The sequence below is a fragment of the Pleurodeles waltl genome, chromosome 3_1 (genome assembly GCF_031143425.1).
Source record: "Pleurodeles waltl isolate 20211129_DDA chromosome 3_1, aPleWal1.hap1.20221129, whole genome shotgun sequence".
Classification (NCBI taxonomy): domain Eukaryota; kingdom Metazoa; phylum Chordata; class Amphibia; order Caudata; family Salamandridae; genus Pleurodeles; species Pleurodeles waltl.
This window is the reverse complement of record NC_090440.1, coordinates 223,804,788-223,826,793: the sequence shown is the minus strand read 5'-3', so window position 1 is coordinate 223,826,793 and position 22,006 is coordinate 223,804,788. Positions and strand designations below refer to the sequence as shown.

Genomic DNA, 22,006 nt, shown 5'->3' with positions numbered 1-22,006 from the left:
GTCTTCGTGTCCCCAGGGAGTCTGATCTAGAGATCTCATTCCAAGGTAATGTGGGTTGGGGGGGGCTTCTTCTCATGGACATGGTACTGGCGGATTAGGTTTAACACACATAGCTCTCTCTAGTTTAGAGATTAGGATTGCCATGCTAGGGCATTAGGGCCTATATTGCATTCATTTCACATCTCATGTTATTGAAGATGGTTGGAGTCTTTGCATTCATGACTAACGTTTTTACAATTCTGTTTTTTGCATTGTTCATTATCCTAATCATTGCAGCCCATGAAATGTATCGTAGATTGCAGTCTTGTTAACAAAAAAATAAAAAAAAATATTGAAACTCTACTGCATCGCTTTTATTGCCTGTTTTTGATTGAGACATGCTGCTCATGTGAGAAAAGGGTAATCTCTGTTTAACCACGACTTCCCTAAGATGTCGCACTCTTGAGTCCATGCGTAAAGGCTGCCACAAATCACCTTTTACTATTTGTTTTTTTGGTGAGGTACTGCTTGTGAGTCGGAGGGTAGGGACAACAGTTACGACTTGTTGTAGGATTGACCTAGTCACCTACAAACAAAGGTGATGTCATCTTTAAACCAGCAGTTTTGCCTAGAACAAGAGTCAATCTACGACCGAACAGTTGGAAATTAACACCTCAAAGACCAATATAAAAATCTTTTTGAGGCATCTTTCTTTAATTCATACTTTCTTTGTTTAATGTTGTGAAGACTGAAACTTCAATTTGATTATGTAGGGATCTGCTGTGCTAGGACGTTGGTTAGACTCCTCATCATTTAAAAAACTACCCTTGCTCAATTAGAGCTTTATCAAGTACGAGTATGTAATGCTTTTGGTACCAATCATGGTGATGATATGAAGAGCACCTAGTGGGTTCTAGTTCATCCTCCAACTGTTTCCTGGAAATAAATTATGAGGCTACTGTGGATCTCAAATCATGTGAATAAACAATATATTATTCCCACACCCTTACCCGAGACCCTTTTGATCTCATAATGCGGAAACTAGGTGTGAAGCAACAGCAGGCAAAATCGTGGCAATACTGTGTTGGCTGATTATGTGGAGCAATAATGAAGCTGCTTTTATGAAAACGCAAGATCTATCAACTTTCAGTGCTTTCTCAAGTACTTATTGGGCGAGGCAGTCTAAAACAATTATGTACTAATTAATGTAACCGAGATGTGGAAGAACTAGCAATGCATTTGTAAAGAGAAAGCATTTGTGGTGTGGGATATAAAAATGCACCTGTATTAGATACTAGATTAATAATGTTGTCTACCCATTTATTTGGTTAAAAAAAATGTGTGGAGGTGTACAGGCTTATGTCTCTAAATGTACCCTACCTTGGTAGATGAAAACCCTACATCTAAAAAGAAGACAGAGCATGCTACCACAAGGAGTTGGAACAACAGAATCTCCAATGCCATAATGTTACTACACAGAATGTGTGCTATAATCTTTTGAGCTCTTGCTATTTGTATGTACCCTGTACGATGATTAAAGGTGCACTAGTTAAGACATCTGTATTCTTATTATGGCGCCCCCGCCCTGCACAGAGTTGTCATGAAGGATGTTATTTCAGATGCTGCAGTCATGTTATTAATGACATTAAGGAACATGTCACGAGTGATGTAATATCTATGGCTTTTTTTTTATTTTTTTTAACGCAAAGTAATATTTTACTACACCAACTTTATGATGCGTACACCCTTTGGCTAGGTCCTACGTCCAACCCCTCGCCGACAGCCAACCCTACGTCCTTTAGCTATGCGCGGCATGGGGATGGACACAGGGCCTGGTCACTACATCCAACCCAGAGCAAGCAGATAACTCCATGATATGTACGGCCTTCAGCTATGCTCAGCGTGGGGTTGTCTGCGGGCCATGCCCTGTGCCCAACCATTCTCCGCTCGCAATACCTGGCGCCGAAACTTGCGCAGGCATGCAAAGGTAAATATAAAGGGTGTCATTTTAAAGTAATTGCAAAAAGAACAAATGATGGACGTAATGCTTAACAATGTCGAGTACAGAGATCCCCAATACAGAGATATGGGCCTAAATACATAGTTTTTTTGCTACTCATGCCGTTCCAGTTTGGTCCCAGCCATATGCAAATCAGTCTTGATCCTGTTCCCCAAGGAAATAGTCCAGCCCGAACTGCCATGCGAGGTCTTTCCCTAGACTAGAAAAAAGCAACCTGAGACCGGTTTCGGGGTATCATGCCTCCTCAGCCAGGCTAGCTTGACTCCAGTGACATACGTCTGGGCATACTTATGCGTGGTGGGCAAAAAAAACGATGGATTAAACCCATATATTTGTGACTTGGGGTGAATGTTGCATTGTTCAGCATTCTGTCTATCATCTATTCGTTTTGCTTTCATTTTAAAGTAAGGCATAATTTCTGACTTTGTGAAAGGGTCCGAACACCAAAATAAAAAGAGGGCCATTTGCTTCATGAAGGGTGAGGACATCAACATATATTAAGTATTATTGATAAAAAAAAAAAAAACAATAATTATAAGCAATGGATATTTCATTAATTTAGACAGTTTAATCTTTAATTAAAGTGATTCTCTTTAAAAGTGTTCTAGTTTTATTAAAAACTAAATGAACATGTTTGTGTTTTTTTTTTTTTTCTTCTTCAAGCTACAAAGTCTAGTGATATAACTAACCACAATGGGGCTCTGCACTCTGGCTGAAGAAGAGAGCTCCAGCTAGGAGTGTTTTAAAAAATACTGTAAGCTTTCCTGTGGTCATGGATCTACTGACCCAGAAGACTTACTTTTTTTGTTTTTTTTAATGTTCCTAAGGTGGGCTGCTGCAATACCTACAGCCCTCCAACGTCATAAATCTTGGTGGTACCAGTGCCCCTTCTAGAAGCACCACCAAGATAAAAGAAATGTAAATAAAAACCCCGTGCAGGGCATTATGGAGCCATGGACAAGTAGTGACTAATAAATTAGCAGCTCCGAATGCTCCTTTTTTATTTATTTGCATGGTTTTCAGGTACCCCAAGTGCCCACCCGGGACACCTAGATGTTTAATTTTTGACTGATGCTGAAGGGGGGGGGAGTCCTAGGGCCCCCGATGCCTTGCCAACATTCTGCAGGCAGACCCATGGGCAGCGCAGGAGGCAGCCAACAGTGGCTCAAAGAGTGGTGATGCATGCTTCTCTCCCCTTCATTTCACAAACAGCCCTTGGGGAAGCGGTAACCGGGGCCCAAAGGTGGCCTGGGTGGTGGAGGGGGCAGTGGGGAGATCAGGGGGAGATCAGGGGTTTCATGCCACCCCTTCCCTTTATTTTACATTTGGGCAGAAAGATCGGGTCCTTGGGGCCTCAAGGAGGATTGGGGAGAGGGGCTGTATGCCCCGCTCTCCTGATAAAAACATTTTGCCGCTGCCACCAGGCCCTGGCCCACCCCGGGTTTTTTTCCCCCCTCATCTGCCAGAACCTGAGCATTTAAAAAAAAAAAAAAATAATAAAATTCAGCAAATTTGTGGATCCACTGCAAATCTGTGGCAACATTTTCAATAAATATACATTTCTGGTCCCCCTCTGAGGCCCCCCACCAAGCCTAAGGTATGGTTTTCCTACCCTGTCCCCTTTTGTCTTTTTTAATGTTTTTCGAAGGGCTTAGGACTGCATACTGAGCCCTAAGGTGGGTGCCACAACATCACTATTCATGTGGAGGCATCTAATCAGATCTCATCGGCCAGCTTTGCAGATCCTCTGCAGCGTGAACCATTTATACAATTTTTGCCTTATTGTTGTGTGGTAATGAGAAGCATTGTAAGGAAATAGCATAGGAATGGATATGCATTAGTATGGAAGCAAAGAACTGTAGAATAATATAGGTGTGAGTCAGAAGGTAAGGCGACAGTTGCAATGTCAAGCCAGACATAAACATACACAAGGCTTAATGACTGCCCTCCCTTCACCTGTGCTGCTGCCAGAGAAAAACATCATCAAGTATCTAGTTATCTAAGACACTTTAATAGCACTACAATGTCATATGTGTGCCTCTGACAGTGACAGTTCAAGCTCAGGCAGATGGATAAACAAAGTGATTACAGCTGTGCGGAGGGTAAGCACTTTTTTGTTGAAGCACACAACTTCTGCACTGTCAAAACATGTACTCCTGGCTCCCAACACATGAGCAGAGCCAACGCCTCTCTGCTGGTGATCGTCACATAATTGTCTGGTGACAGCTGCACTCTCAATCCAGACATAAAAGGTACTGCATACTTTGCATTGAGGAAAGATCCTAATAAACCTAAGGATCCACAAGTAGTGGAAGAACTATATGTGTTTTGGTAATATGCGGAGGTCATAAGCTAGATAGATGCTCAGGGCCACTTTAAATGCTAGCTACAGATGAGCAGCAATTAAGTTAAGTCATGACCAAAGATCCCCCCTCCCACTAGCTCCAATCAACATGTATTTGGTCCAGCTAACTCACATGCTAATTGACCACAAGAACTGCTTCCACATGCATGTTGAGCCACTTCCCACCCTCCAAAATCCACTTAAAGATACAGAGCGGATCTCAGGACTGACAGTTGCTTGTCACACATTCAGGCATAAATGTTATAGTACAAGCTTTATTCTAAAACCGAGATAAGAATATTGGGTCAGGTTGCTGCAACTCTACTGTTCAACTGGCAACAAGAATGGGACCACTTCCACTACCAACCCAAAGGAGTTAAACCCCTGTATGATGTGTTCAATGCTGACTAATCATTTTTCACATGATCAAGAAAATTACATTCCATCAACTAGAGCTTCTAAGTGGGATTCTCACTGTGAGCATTTCACACAGGAGTTTGTCAAGGCCGGAGAAACATTTTCACCTGCAGGAATGGTATCTATATCTCAGAAGAGAGGAGGAACTTAAAAAGAGAGAAATCTAATAACCTGTCTATTAATTGAATTAAACATTTGACAACATTGATAATGCCACCAAATGAAATCAAAATAGTTACCATAAAACCTCAAGTATACGCCATGAAGAACAAATGAAAGTCAGGCCACTGAGGATTATACAACAGCTACAGCAAACCTCGACATTACACTCATTCAAACAAAACATACGTAACAAGCTCCATTACAAAAATATATATATATTTTTTTTAATTCAAAATGTGATGCAAACGCAACATTCAGAAAATGCCAGCAGAGTTGGTGGACAATGTAATAATTCCTATCAGAAGTTCATCCAGACCAAGGTGGTGCTGTAGTCACCCTAAAGGAAGTAGCATGCCACCGTCACAACTCCTGCTTGAATAATCATGGATGGGTATTGGTGACTGCCCAAGAATTATGGTATGACGACACCTTCCTAGTCACAATGTTTGCAATGGAAGCAAAATTATTTACAAGAATGTACTTTTGTTCCTCAATCTCAGTGCATAGGCCAGACAGATAGACCTGCTGGAGCAAAGGAAACGTTGGTTGTTTCTTGTCCAAGTCAGTGTGCGGTACTCTGACAAGCACAGGATTTAGTATGAGGCATCTAAAGGGCAGAAGCCAACTACGGTGAACAACTGAGCTCAATAGTCAGTTAGTTGTATACCTTAATGGTGCTGTATATGTTCTTGTGTCTCAGGAGTATGAGCTTTTCCCGGTTAAATCTCATAGTAATACCAAAAAGCTGGCTAGTGCACAACTCAAGGGAACAATATTTGTATTTGGAACTGGGCTGGAATTCTTGCCACATTCAAGTATCAAGTCTTGCTCGTCTTTCACTGGAGAGTACAGCATGTTATAAAAACTCAGAAAAAAAAGCATTGTTCAACTTACCGAATCACAGAATTTTCAATTAAGAATTAGTTCTCTGCTGTTCGATTTGAGTTTTGGCTCAAATAAGTATAACAGAAATGGTGAAAAAAAACTAAAATCCGGGCTAAACTGTTACATATCCAGGGCATATCACTATGGAATCTCCCCCATCTCTATCTGGAAGAAAACGTCCACAATTTCATAGGAGATTGTTGGGATTGGCCTAGAATCCCTCCTTCTCAACATAAAGCAAGTGGCTCAGCGACATGGCCAAGGAATCAACAAACATCCAAATTCCTGTGTTCAAGTGACTAGAAAGAAGTGTGAATAACCCCTAATGTATTATTTTCTTTTAAGAATAGCATTTTAGAATGTTCTGAACATTCTCCTTTGATTCAGGGATACTTTCTGAAACTGTGGGATTCTGTGCTATCTTCTGAATTTGTTGTTTCAAAAGCCCAGGATATTAACTTACTTCTATTGCATCTACAGCAAATATAAAGGGTTTTTCAATTACTAAACATTTGAGTATTCTTAGTGCTAAAGACATATTTAACGTTTCTCATTTTACAGTAGACTCCTTCATATAATTTACATTTAATGAGACTATTGCAGCACTTAAGAAATGTGTGGTTTTAGTGTGATGAGAATTAAATAACTAAACCTCATTCAATGCCTCATACTAGACAGGTGACTGTGTGAAGTGGTGTGGTTGATGGTTGAACTTAATCCTGTGCACATTCTTTAGAAACCCTTATCTTAGGAGCTCTTACCATCTGGGACCTCGTCTGGTCTCTTGCGCTTCTCGTACACCACTATGATAACCACGAGGATGATGATTTCAACCAAAATTCCAAGAAATGGCCAGAGAGGGGCCAGGTGGCTACGTACACGCAGAATGGTAGTAGCAATCTTCGAGCCGACTGGGTTTGTAGCATTGCAAGTGTACTCGCCAGAATCTTCATTCAGTTGCAGGTTAACAATGCTTAGCTCTGTATAGTTATCTTTGTTTGTGATGAAAAAGCGTTCAGATGCATTGTTAATGTCCTGTGATGAAAGGAGACAAACTCATTTGATTAATTTAAGACAGATATGTGTAGATTATATACAGTCTATAACTAACATCAGAGCCAAATCAGCCATTAGTTGTATTTTATGAGACTTAAATTGCAGGCTATAATTCCAATAGTATAATTTTCTGCCTTTTACTCCACACATCACTAAATGTTGGAGTACCTTAGTATAGCAATGAGGGCAATATGCTTCTAATGTACAGCCTTAGAGCCTGAAGCATTCACTGCTTAACTGGAAACATACAGAATTGTACACAGGTAATGAATAATGCAGATATTTTCCACTGAGGGAGTTAAGAGTGCCAACAACTAGACCAGGGATCGCTAACCTTTTCCATAGTGAGAGCTACTTCTGATCAGTGAAAACCATTGTGAGCTACTGAAGGTTAAGCAACTTGTGCATTGTTACAAGACACCTCTACGCACAGCTTCATTGATGTTAAGCCTAATGTAAATCGAGCCAGTTACACGGTTTGAACAAAATAGGTTGACCGAAAGCAATACAACAGTACTGCAGTGTGTGTCAGTGCGAGCATGGTCTTTAGGAATGTGTAAACATGTGTGTGTGGGTGTGCATATGCTCATGGGTGACAGAGACTATGCTGTATGTACTTGTGAAACAGGACATATGAGGCACATTTACACGTGAAACAAACATAACCATTTTTTTTTTTTTTTTTTAAACAGAAGAAGTTTCAAGTGCCGAACAACGTTCTGCAAAAATGTTGAAACTGATAAATATTGTCATCGGTTTGAAAAGGAGGAATTTACAGTGAAGAAACATGCTTCATAAAACCTTAAGCCATAATTGTCTTACCTGAAAAAAGAAAAACATCAAGACTTACTGTTTCATAGAAATATTTTTCTTCACTTTGAAAATTAGTAATTTTTTAAAATGTGAGAAATTCAGTTATAAATATGGTAGTGTCTACTGGCCACTGGAAGCAAGAGGCCTGCTGTTTGTGAATTCAGCAATTTCAAATGGGATAACATTAAAATGAAGAGTTAACTTAATCATTAAGGTAACTTTTCATTTTAATTGTCTCCCATTTAAAAACATTCAAAACATTTTTTGTTCTCACACTCCAATACTGAGTTGACATGGACTCTTATTTAAGGGTTAATTACCTTGGTGCTTCGGCTTTTTACCCTGTTTACACCAATATTACAAATGATTCAAAAAAATGTATAGTGTTTAAATGTGGATCAAAAAGCGATTAAAAGTACCAAGGTAAGCTTGGTAATATTGGTGTTAAAAGTGGCATCATTCTTATCCCGGTCCTTATACGGTACTTTATTTGGTTTATGTTCTGCCTGGCTGTTAAGTTGATACGACTTTCACTGGATTCTAAGAAGACTTTGTTACGGCCAAATAAATCTCTGGCTTTGGAACTATTGTCTCCGGATTTTAAATAATGGACTCCCATGGTCACTCTTTGAGTACTATGCTTGTGTGCGGTGGTATCTAATATTGATCAATTTGCAGTACAGTGGGTTGCTGTCCACTGTCTTTGGTACACAGGTTGTAGGGTACATGATAACATACTAGCACCGATTACTAGACTTACATTACTGTTTACATTTGCTTCTTACTGCATTCTATATAGGAGGTGCACTACCTAAACCATTACTACCCATTGGGAGTTCCTACTGGTATATTGTGGTGATCTGCACTCCTTCCTCTGATATCGGGTACTCATTGTTCACAAATTATATATCTGACATACTCACTATGGCACCCTTTGATGACAGGGTACAAGAAATATTAGAACTACTACCATCCACAAGAGCGCACACCAAATAACACAAAGGAGGGTCTCAAGCAAATGTTCACCAGATTAGAACGTTTAAAAAACACACAGGAACTATCCACATGGTGGGATGCCACCATTCTTAAGAGATATACAGATCTAGAACAAGTCCCCCAGGGTCTCCGGGTTATTATAGTTCCCTCTTTTGAGGACTTGATGTAGACTTATTACAAGAATAGGAAAAACTTCTACTATCATCTTCTTATGGAGTGATGAATATATTGATCAAACATGACAAGAAAGAGAAGAGAAACATTGATTAAAGAAATTAACACATTGGAAGAAGAGTTATAAAGTATGAATTTACCAGAAGCAACAGAAAAGACTACAAAATCCTTAGAGATGGTTTTAATTCAAACCAACTGCACATTAAGGAGAAAAAGGATAGGAAACTTTAAAAGGATGACAATGATTATCGCAATGGCAGGATATTTACATTCGCACACAAGCTTGATTATTTAAAACCTAGCCCTTTTTCAAATGTTGAGAAGCCTGGTATTCTATCAGCCCAAACTTCAGCTAGTGAATCTGACCTTTTGAGTACTACCAGCAATGCAAATAGTAAGTCGGATCACTCTCCTGCAGATAGAGCATCTGCCACTGGGGATACATATTCCACTTTTTTTAGTGGAGCTCGAAAGGTACAGTAAGGAGATGAGATTAAATTACAAAAAAAAAAGAAACAAAATTCAAGAGAATTAGAAAAGGTAGGCACAGACACAAACGTAAACACAAGGGAGAGAATGACAACCAGGCTGGTGTCCTACAACCAGAGGAATTCAGTCTACATACAGCCGAAAATATTTAAGTTTTGGACCTTTTCACCCAGCAGGCCCATTATCTCAGTCAGCGGTTCCCCAATGGAACATATTTCAGAATATATCAACATTTTCTTACAAGCCTTTGCGCTCTACTTACCATCTTACATATGGAACACAAAGGACTTTCTGAAAAACTTAAGGACTTAGAGTGGTCTAAGGACTTCATGTTCATCGCCTTAGATATCATCTTCCTATACACCTGTATCTCCCTTGAGAACTGTCTTGCAGCACTTGCTTCAGCACTTTCTGTGAGAGATGCCAGTTTAGCAAAACACACAGAATTAATTCTGGATCATACCATATTGGTATTAGAAAACAATATCTTTATGGAGAATGGTGGTTGGTACAGGCAGGCCCAAGGGGTAGCTGTGGAGCCAAATTCTCCCCATCATATGAAAACATCTATATGGGAAACTTTGAAAAAGAACATTTGTGGTCTTTGTGCCCACTGATAATAACATAACTTATTCTCTCTTGGGGTCGCTATATAAACAACATATTTGTCATCTGGACTGGTGACCTATCTTTGTTTGAGGATTTACTTTCACATCTCAATCAGAGCACCTACAATCTTAGATTCACACACCATGTCAGCTCCCATCAGATAGAAGTTCTTGATGTTGTCCTATATATTGAGGAAGCCAGGATAGCAGCTAGACTATATAGAAAACCAACCACTTGTCATGCGTTTTTACATGTTCAGAGCTCCCATCCTTCTTCACAGATCAAAGGGATTCCCCTGGGAGAGATTATACTCATTAGGAGGGACTGTATTGATGACTGAGTGTTTTCACAAGAATTTAAACTATTGAAGAGTTGTTTTCGACTGAAGGCATCATATCTAAGGCTAGGGAGAGGATCATAAAGACCAAATGTTCCTCTCTCCTCACACATAGTAAGCAAAAGAAAGATGCCAGTGACTAATGTTGATCACCAGATTCAGCTCACAGAGTCATAAAATTTACAGAGTTCTGAGAAAACACTGGCATTTGTTGAAACTGGATGGTATGTTGAAGCATTTGCCATATACTACCCAGATTAGAAAGAAGTAGGGCAATGACTCTTAGAGACCATCTTTGTACCAGGTATGTTTCACCACAATCGATAACAGAACACATGAACGGGCTACGCACATGACCAACAGGTTCCATTAAATGTTCCAACTGTAATATGTGCCAACATGCTAAGGATAAACTCTCCTCTTTTCAATATACTTCCAAGTACGCCTACAAAATTTACAGTTTTATCTACTGTAACATCAAGTTTTCCATCTACTGTATAGTGTGCCACCGTCAAAAGATCGATATAGGTAGAACTATACGGTCACTCAAGGAGAGGATACAAGAACACAGCAGGGCTATTAGAAATAATATGAATTACCCTTTGGATGTTCACTACAATACATACAATTTGGTTCAGAATTATCAATATCAAACTTCATGGGATTGTGGTGGTGGAACCTAATCACAGAGGGGGTGATAGAACACTTATCCTTAGAAAGACTTAAATTAAATGGATAATAAGATTGCAAACTGTAGACATGGGACTTAATATGAATTGAGAACTCCATGTTTTTCTTACGGACTAATATGTCATCTGCATTTACCACCTTTCTGCTCAAATGGCTGTTGTATGCATATTTATTGCTTGCCTACAGTTTTCAGGCTCTCAACCACAAAATGACTGCCATTTATATAACTGGATACAGGCCCGTTTTTTTACTCATGGAAATATTATCATTTGTATTGTTAATTTTCACCAGTTTGCTTAGATATTTGAGTGATACATGGCTTGTATACATTGAGCTTCTCATATTATTGGGCACTGTACTGCACTATATAATATATTGTTGTTGCAGGATGTGCGGTAGCAATCACACAGGACTCGTTGATTCTACAGGTAAGTAGATTTTATTAGTGGTTAATAACAGTTTCTGGTGATGTAGGTCTTTTAATATGAGTCCTCTGCTCTTCAGACTTCTCTTCCAGACAGGGTTTACTTTCTACTGAGTCTTCTTTCCTTGTAGTTCCTTTCCTGTGTTCTCTCTCTCTCTCTCTCTTTCTCTCTCTCTCTCTCTTTCTCTACTTTCTACTGAGTCTTCTTTCCTTGTAGTTGTAGTTCCTTTCTCCTCACTTTCCTGTCTATAACCTGAACCTGTTCTTCTCTCGTTACTGACTTCCTTTACCTTCTGCACTCCCAAATCCCTTTTCCCAACTGTGCACCCAACCCTTTCGCGTTTGCCTTTTTAAGTTAATTCTCTCCTCTTGTGACGTGTAACCCAAAGTGCAACCTCCCTCCCGTCCTCCCTAACCCTGCCCGTCCACAGCCCCGACTTGGCCACGCTTCTCCTGAAGCGTGGCGGGTCCTAAGGTTCTGCTTCCCAGGGCCGGCTTTCTTCTTCCCTGGTGGGGACCGCAGCGGTCCCGTTCTTCGCTCCTGCACCACACTCGAGAGTTGCCGATGATCCTGGGGGTCTCCTCGATTCCTGGGTCCTTACTAGTCTTCTAGGATCGTCCTCAGTGTTCTGATGTCCCACTCTCCTCCGCTCATCCGCCGTTCTCTCCTTTAGCTCTGCGACCTGTCCTTTTGACCTCCCAGGAGACTGTCTCGAACCCATCGGATTGGTTGACCCCGGTTACGTTTCCTGGTCAACCCAAAAAGCGACAGCACCAGTCAAGATATTGTGCGGGTCGGCCTGGTCCGGCCCGTCACAATTGTATATGGACTTTAACACAAGACACAGAATGGCAATGTATATTCGTACTAGTGACAGCTTTGTATGACTGAAATCAATGAATCAAGTGTTCTTTACTGGTTTATGACATCCCTCTCACTTTTTTTTTTTTCAAACTGCATCCTTTTGAGAACTTGTTTTTTTACCCAAGTGTACACTATTCTATTTCACTGAGTGTGTATATATGTAGACTATCTTAGTGCATGTTATCCTGGACATTTGAATACAACTATTCCAACCACTTTTCTGACTGCTCAACAGCTTATTCATGCTCCTGTTAGTCTATTCAATAGCACTTCTCCTGTTATTCTTTTGAAGTATACATTAATTTCATCACTGTGTTTTCAAGTCCTGTGGAGGGCTATACGTTCCAATCCTAATTTAACTGTATTTTAGGAGATACAATAACTATGGCATTGTTTGATATTTCAGATTCTAGAATTGTATACACAATTAGTGTTATAGCTGTAAGCGCCCCTTTCACTATTCTTTATTCATGCACCACAACTTTCTGGAGGCCTTAAAAGAAGCTTTAGCCCTAACACAAGTGGTTGCAGTGGTCAAATGTGCTGCACACACAAACAGCCAAGACTTGATATCCAGGAAAAATGCCCTGGCAGACTAGGCTGCTAAGAATGCAACATTACATCTATCACCTTGCCTTCTCAGCAGTGCCCACCATGTCCCTATACTTCTTGCTACAGAAACACAACAACCAGCGCCTTACCTAGATTCCTTTACACCCTACACAGAAACTGCAAATTTGCACATCAGTAAATTACAGGAAAGTGCCCCTGAACACGAGAAGCAGCTCTGGGAGGCCAGGGGCTGGTCTCAGTCTGCCCCAGGCTTCATCTATAGGCAAATTTCCACAGGCAAGGCTGTTACACTTGTCCTCATTGCCCTTAACCAACTACACCTTCCCCACATACTGCAAAAGACAACATATATGTCTTCATACAAGATTGGTTGATTCCCAACTTTCATGAGTTGCTAACAGTGTACATTCACAACTGTGCGATATGCCAGCAGTATTCACCCAACCCCACCTTGAAAGTAATATCCTCCACCATCCCATGACAACAAAGGCTATTCAGGGCCCTAAACCTTGACTTTGCTAACATGATTGAAAAATGCAATAAAAATCATTACCTCATTGTTGCTGTCTGCCCATTCTACAGATGGATCGAAGCTGGACCTTATATCCACTGTCATGCCAAGCCTGCTGTTAATTTTCTAGTCCGCAAAGTGATATTCCGTTAGGGAATCAGCGAAGGTGATCAGATCAGACAATGGCACACACACTTACTTAATAAAATTTTTGTCAACTTCACCACTATTCTTGGCATCACACAAACTTTCTTCTATCATTCCTTGTGTCATCTGAGGATTATACCTAGCTCCAATCATCACTTAATCTGACACCAGATATTAACTGGCAGGAACGAAAACTAATGCCCCAGACATGGAAGAGATTGCAAGCTGAGAGTGCTTCTAAAACGTACAGCCAGAAATGCTTGTCTACATGTCCGAGCTAACAAAAGTTACAAAGTTCTTCTTTAAACAGGTCAAACGTGCATCAGATAAGCATGCCAACACAGCTCCTGCAGAAGTCGCGAGACCAACGATACCACCGAGCACCCCATCTACATCAAAAACTTTGCCCGAAAGTGGAAAGACCCTATGTTTCAAGGACTATTCCATGTCACTGTAAGCAAAGACACTGCAGTGAAAGTACAAGGCCACAAATCATAGATCAATATGACGAATGTCCAGATGGACCCAGCTTTCCAATCATCCCTTCGGACATAGAGACAAAAAAAGCGGGAGAACAGGAGGAGTATCTATAGAAATAAAACCTCGCTCCACCGCATTCACAATGGACATTATCAACTTCAAGATATGTAATATTTTCTCTTTTTTCCTTCTCTGTGTACTACTGTTTCCCCTCCTTATACACCCTTCTTTCCTACCATAACCTCTCATTGCACATGAAGAAATACCTTTAATGATACTGGCTTTCACCCCCCTCCACAAAGCTTTGTTTGATAATATGTGGTAACAGCATGTGCACGATATAGGTAGAAATACATCCAATGACAGCTGCTTTATATGCTCATTGATACCCCATGCCACAGAGTCTGATAGATTGCACTCATCTAAAGAAGTGCCTTGGGAACGTTCTTATGCCTCTTACACCTCTACCTCTGTAGGATTAAGCCCCAAATGCAACAGACACATGTCTGGGTAGTACATTCTAGAGTTAATGCCACCAGGCATGACACACTAGTAGAAACATTATATGTCATTACATATAGGCAGACCATTGAAAGCGAGTTAAAACAATTGCAGAAAATAGGTGATTACAAGACAAAAAATGGATATTGCTAGTTCAACACTTGGGGATTTTAGGGGTGGTGCACTGATTGCTCAGTAAATTACTTGCCCTCAGACTGTGTACATAGACCAGGACTCCAAGTTGCCGGATCAGTCTTTCCCTGAGATAAGTGGCATCCCAATCTCAATTTTAGACTCAGGGCAATATCTTGGATATCAGTAAGGACGTAATGGGAAAGGTTAAGAGGACATGGGACAACAACATTGCACAAAATACTTGGGTGGATGGTGCAGTAAACCCCAGGTCAGTCATGAGATCAATATCTGCTTTCTCACGTTTAAGGAGGGAATGGCAACATCAAAGTAGAGAAGAACACCGACTGCAACACCACAAATTACAGCACTGACATGCAGGGTGCAACCCTCCAGCCTGATGGACTACTATTATCAATGTGGGGCCCAGCTTCAAATACAGCTGACCCCCAACTGAAATAGCCTCTGTACACTAGTAACTTCACACAACCTCTTCTTGGTGACCATCCCATGTGCCATCTTCATAAACATCGGAAGAAAAGGACTGCAAAATATTTTGGTACTTCAGGTAGGGAAAATGTCCCGCAAGAGTACAGGCTGTTTAGCGATGCCCAGCTGTTCTTCGGAAGCATCCTACCATCATTCAGGCCAAAGTAACTGCTCAATGGCTGCAAATAACCTGGTGGGAACTGATGAAAACAATCAATGCCACTGAAGATGGATTCAACGTCATGAAGGAAGAACTGCTTCCATACGAATGATAGTTACACAGCACTGATATGTACTTTACATCATGACTGCCTGAAAAGGGAGTGTATGCCAAAATTGTAACGACCTGCTGTACATATATGCCAGCAGATGAAGCTAATAATGAGACATTGACAGAGGCCATATAGACACTGCACATCTTATAGAAGCCAATGGTCAGCAAAAGGGATCCTCCGAGATGAATGGTTTAAGGGCTGGTGTGATTGGTTGCCATCGTGGATGTCAGGATGGTTCAATGGCTTGTTGCCTATTCTGTTGTTGCTGTTGACAATGTGCTGTGTTTTTCAATTACCACTACAATGTTTCAAGAAAGCAAGCACAAAGGTAGGAGGGATGTTCACCGTTAAGAGAGTGGGTAGGCAGGGAGGTACCTAAAGAAATATCTACCACACTGTAGCAGAAGAGGATGAGGAGTCAAAGCAGGTAGTTGAAGAATCAACTGGGGGGGGGGGGGAGGTGAAAAGGGGGGTGACAGATGACAGAATAAAAAAACATGCTTATGTAGTCAGTTGTGAGACTCAGCGAAGACGTTGATACAAACTGCAGAGCACACAGACCGAAATAGACAGTTTCAAGAAGTTAAACAGAACATTCTGTGGTTATTTCAAACAGGCCCTTGCATGGAAACTATCTAAAGCCATGCATCCACCCACGAAGAGCAAACATGCTTGGTGCACACCTGGCTGGTGGCATCTTTGCACCAACTTACATATCTGGGACTCGGCCGCCCATGCTGAAGTTCAGCTAGTTAGGACCAATCAAGTTTCAACACAGCACCACCCGCTGCTATGCCCACCTACACTTGCTTCATAGTATGGTAACTGCACTGCAAGAAGGAGGAAATTATGAACTTTTGTTTCTGAGAATTGCTATATCTACTTTTGTTATTTAGAATATTGTGTGTGGAAATTGCTCACATCAATGATGAAGCTGGAGCCTTGATGTGATTCTTCTGTGTTTTTTTTTTGCATACAGTTGTCTGCGAGCAGCTCATAGGGATCAGACGTTTACTTCCACGGAGATGACTGATCTCCCGGTTGTTGTGATTGTTGTGATTAAACCTATATTGCTTTGTCAGTTGGGTCTTGTATTTCTTTAATTAAAGGTTTTCCTCCAAAAGGTGATGTGTTCTATTTCAGTTGAAAAAAAAAGCAAAAAAAACAACTTAAAGTTCACACAAAAGAGGGGTTTACAAATGTTTTAGATGTAGTTTAAAAAACCACAAAGGCAGCATGCCCACATGTTGGCCAACATTGTTTGAAATGCAAGAACTTTGGACATTTTCAAAGTGTATGAAGAATACTAATGCACTGAATTATGAGAAAGATTGAATGGAAAAATCTTGTGTTAACTGTAGAGAAATGTGGGGATGATTGTTCAGTTGTCAATTTTAAAGAACTATCGGAATTGTAGCATAAATGATGTAATAGTTACATTTTTAGCAGATTCAAGGTCCTGTATTACTCTTTTCTAACATTTTATAATACTGCACATTTTCTGATGAGCTAACTAAAATGGACATCAGTAATAGGGTGTGTGGTGTGCAGTATATCATTATGCTATGACAATTTTGTGATACATTAGAGTTCAAGGTGTGAGATTATAACCAAGGCGTATGTTGCTGAGAAAGGTAAAGACCGCTCTGGGTGGAGAGAACTAGTTCATCTTGCTTTAATACTGAAACCAAGCAGCAATTGCCCCATAGTTCTTGGAGATATGCCTTCACACAAGTGTGATGCTAATGTTGGATGTATAAGAGGATTTGAACATATCATAAGATTAAAAGAAGGTGCTATGCTTCTTAAACAAGGTCAAACAACCACCATCGAGTGTCCAAGAAGACTTACGTTAGTTTTTTCTATAATAACATAATTTATTGACTAACTCCTCAGCTTTGGTAACTGCTGAAATGAAATCTGGAGACATTAGTTTATAAGAAGTTGTGAGATCACTTAATAAATGTATAATGCTTGATTATCATCCCCATCTACGTATTCAAGAAATGCTAGCACCATTGGAGGTGGTTCTTTCTTTCCTTTAGTTAATCTGAAATCCACCTATTGTCAGGTTGCTTTGCCTGCTCAGTCTAGAGATTTTGACCAGCTTTGTTACACCTTTATGCTATGTCCATCTCGTGACAGAGGACATTAATTCTGCTATCCTGGCTGACTACAAGCCTTCAAATTTTGAGAGGGCTGCCAACCAGAGGACATCTTTGTATACTGAAAGGAAATGCCATACACTGGTTCCTTTCAATGTAAAAAATATTTGCTAAATGACTGCTGTCTGTTTTGGCTTCCATTCACAAAATTTTTCAAAAGTTTGTTTTCCTGAAACTAACTCCCAAAGCAAACGTTTGTTTCATAAAACTAACAACTAATGACTGCCACTCTTGGAGTTTTCTCCCAATGGATGGGGTTATTTTTTTCTGCCCCTCACAACCAGGCTTTTTCACCATGGGACAGGAGGTGTATTGTCCTTCCCTCTGACAGCCCCTTCTCTTCAGAGGAAAACTTGAAGGTCTACCCATTAGTTTTTGAGACGGGCAGGCAGAGCAAAGATTTGGCGGGCAAGGCCCGTTACCGATGCATTTGCAATGGAGAACAATGTCCATCAAACTCAAAATCCGGGCTTTGGGCTTAAACACTATCTGAATCAAAAAGCTGAATAGGCATTGAGAGCAGTTCAATGTTCAAACAGATGAGTCACTTGATAAACAAAAACATTTAGGACTGACTTTAAAAAATGCAGCTGCCTTTCTCAAGTGCCATGCGTTTCCCAAAAACTACTCTCTTTTCAGTTCATAGACTGAAAAAAAGTAATACTCACCATGTACACACCATCCACCATTTTCTGCCAGGTCCATTCAGGATGGGGGTACCCCACCGATTTGCAGTAAAGGAGAGCATCTTGTCCCTCGTGCTTATTTTCACTCTTCTTATGGCCTGTAATGTCAGGAGCAGCTGTGGAGAAAGAAATACAGTACTAAAAGAATTCACAGACACAACAAATGGCATACTGTTAGATTCAGGCCTTAACGAGAAAAGGCTGGGCAATGCCAAAGCATGCAGAATAGTTACCCTTCAAACATCTTGAAAAGATATGGGGTATCTTCTCTACTGTGGGATGTGTACTTACCAGTTAATGGGCTTCATACTTTCCAGCATCTAGTTTATGAAGCCACTGCAGGATGCTATGGACTAGTATTTTGCTCAGTTAATATGCTGTTGAAGCTTACATGTGCTCTTTGATTTCATCGGTATTTGCAGCAATCTACCTGTGACACGGACTACAGCATGTAAATGTTTGTTTGCACCTTCAATCAGAAAGATAGTAGTGCACGGATCTGCACCATCTTACTGCTAAAGTGGTTGAGGTGGTGGTGGGGGGGTTGTATGCAACAAATCAGTTTCTATTTCAGTTTGGAGCATAGCATAGTCATGGGTTTGCAGTACTGCTTAATGTCAGTACCATACAGCCCTGCTTGTAAGGTGCCAAATTGTTTACAGTCTCCTCCATCCCTGGTGATTCTTAAATATTCATGAACAGTGATATTTGTGTATGTGTTGGATCCAAGAACACATTTTAAACATGAACATTTGCAAGTTTGGAAACAGTTTTGTATATCAATATGCACTTAGAAAGCAACATTTTCTGTATTTATTTTTCTCAGTCCATTTGCCGAAAACATCACTCGTAAGCCTATTTTAATAAATAGCCACCAAAAAAGGAACAGTGATCTTTTGCTTTGACCTTTACATAATAGAGATGCGAAACGGCCACTTTCAGATTTCATAAGATACACTTTCATATTAGGCACAACAGGTCCAGCAAACCAGTAAAGTTACCTCCATTTACTGTGCATGGCTTCCTAAACGATTTGTGTTTTTCAGGGTTATATTCATTGTAGTTCCATTAGAAGACTTTTAGTAGTCCTCCAAGTCCTATTGTGAGTGCTCAAAAACCCTGTAGTTCTTTTTGGAGGGAGGATTGATTTCCCCACAACCGTTTCTTCAGTTATTAAGCTAGCTCTCTTTGATCAACATCTGCTGGGAGAGAAAAAGTATTGGAAGGAGAAGCAAGACATCTGCTAAATCAAACCACAGCAGACTACTGTATATTGCAGAAGTACAAGTTACTTACCATCGATAACGATATATCTGGTAGCGACATATTCTAGTTGAAGATTCCTTACCTTTTGAATTCCCCCAGGCGTCCGACTTGATCATGAGACTTTTTCTTCGAGCAGTACCGCTGCGTGCCGTCAGGTGGTGTCGGTCGACCCCATTTCCCACCCAGGCGTCGGTGGCGTTGTGTTCGTTGTGATGACGTCGCAGTCGTATATAGGCGCCACCCCGGCACGCTGACGTCAGTTTCTTTTCACGACTTTCCACGCCAGAAGCGCAGAGCCATGAGGTACATTGATAGTGGTGCACCAAAGCTAGGGCCCTTCAAGGAAAGCTCCTGCCCCTAGAAATCAGATCGCAGAGCGGAGAGGATGGGGGGGTGGACCAGTAGGAATCTGCATCTAGAATGTCTCTATCAGATATATTGTTACATAAGTAACTTGTACATCTGATAGAGACTTCTAGTTGCAGATTCCTTACCTTTTGAATAGATACCCGAGCAATATAATCCCCGGATGTGGGCTGCAAATCAAGATCACACCAGGAAGTCCTGTAGGACCGAATGACCAAAGGAGCCATCCCTACGGACCTGACACGTTCATCCAGGCAGTAGTGCTTGGTGAACGTGTGCAGAGATGCCCACATGGGGCCTGACAGATATCCAGGGCTGGAACGCCTCGTGCTAATGTTGCGGTAGCTGCAGTTGCTCTAGTTTAGTGAGCTCGCAAACCCACAGGGGGTTGCTTCTTTGCCAAAGTGTAGCACATTTTGATGCAGAGGAAGACCCATTGTGAAATGGTTCTCTTTTGCACCGTCTTCCCTTTCTTCAATCCTACAAAGAGTTGATTGTCCACTCATAAGTCTTTAGTATGATCAAGGTAGAATGCCAACGCTCTTCTGGGGTCAGGCGGTGGAGTCTCTCGTCATGTGAGAGATGTGGGGGTGGGTAAAAAGTATGCAAGGTGATGGATTGACCCACATGGAAGGGCGCTACCACTTTAGGGAGAAAAGAAGCCCCAGTCGGAGTACCACTAGGTCAGGATGTACTGCCAGAAAAGGTGACAGAGCTTGGAGCTCACCTACCCTGCGAGCAGAGGTAATGGCAACCAAGAAGGCAGTCTTGATGGTTAGGAGCCGTAAAGGGCAGCTATGAAGCGGCTCGAATGGAGTGCACATCAGGTGTGTGAGGATTAAATTAAAATCTTATTGGGGCATGATAAACGGGATAGGTGGGAAGAGATGTGTGAGGCTTTTGAGAAACCTCCCTACAATGGGAGATGTGAATAAAGAAGGTTGGTCAGGTAGTCTCAGGAAGGCAGAGATATGAGACAGATAGCCCTTGAGGGTGCCCAAGGCAGAGCTCTGTTAGGCATGAGAGAGAACAAACAGCAGAACTTCAGAAAGAGGTGCAGAGAGAGGATCGACAGATTTGTCAATACACCATGCCACCAAATTTTTTCCAGCAACAGGCGTATGCAGTTTTGGTGGAAGGACAACTGGCTGCCAAGATGATGTTACAGACTTAAGGTGGAAGGTCAAAAGCGGTCAACTGTCGCCGCTCAATCTCCACAAAAGGAGGCAGAGAGTGGACAGGGTCGGGTGGATGACCCTCCCCTGCTGCTGCTACAGAAGACCCTCCCGAATGGGCAGTCTGATCGGAGGAGCTATGGCCATGCTCAATAGCTCGGGATACCAGACTCTTCGTGCCCAGTCCGGAGCCACCAGAATAACATGGGCCCGGTCTTGCCTGATCTTATTCAGAACTCTGGGCAGTAGTGGTACAGGCGGAAAGGCGTACAGGAGGCCTGAGCTCCACTCGATACGAAAGGCGTCGCAGAAAAACTGCTGCCTTGGAAACTCCAACACACAAAACAGCTGACACTGCGCTTTCTCTGCAGAGGCGAAGAGATCTAACCAAGACTCTCCCCACTGCTGAAAGATATCTTGCGTCACCTCTGGATGGAGACGCCATTCGTGATCGACCATGCATCGTCTGCTGAGATTGTCTGCTGTGGTGTTCAAGGAGCCTGCCAGATGTTGAATCACCAAGGAAATGGCCTGATGTTCCAGCCAAGTCCAGAGACAAAGAGTATCTTGACAAACAGTCCAGGACCCCACTCAGCCTGGTTTGTTGCAGTACCGCATGGCGGTGGTGTGGTCTGTGAACACTTGCACTGCTTTCCCTTTGAGAGAGGGATGAAATGCTTTCAATGTTAGTTGAATCACACGGAGATCCAATAGATTGATATGAAGCCTGGATTCCGCAGGAGACCAGAGGCCTCTGATCTCTGCCTCTCCCATGTGGACGCCCCATCCCAGGAGTGACGCATCTGTCACTACTGTGAGGTCTGGTTGGGGAAAGGAGAAGGATCTGCCCTTGACCCAATCTTGATTCGTTAGCCACCACTGAAGATCTTTCGTAGTTCCTTCCGAGATCTGGACTTTGTCGGAGAGTCTCCCCTGATGCTGCGCCCACTGGAATCTCAGGTCCCACTATATGCCATCTG

At 41.6% G+C, this 22,006-nt stretch overlaps 1 protein-coding gene across 1 annotated transcript in view; it reads right to left on the bottom strand.

The window, feature by feature from the left end:
- NPTN (neuroplastin) overlaps nucleotides 1–22,006 on the bottom strand; it is a 339,612-nt gene that overhangs the window by 97,188 nt on the left and 220,418 nt on the right. Inside the window, exons 5-6 of the mRNA XM_069222231.1 lie at nucleotides 18,202–18,335; nucleotides 6,569–6,842 (exon numbers count right to left, since the gene is read on the bottom strand). Of these exons, the coding sequence (XP_069078332.1) occupies nucleotides 6,569–6,842; nucleotides 18,202–18,335 (408 nt within the window). The remainder of the gene's footprint in view (nucleotides 1–6,568; nucleotides 6,843–18,201; nucleotides 18,336–22,006) is intronic.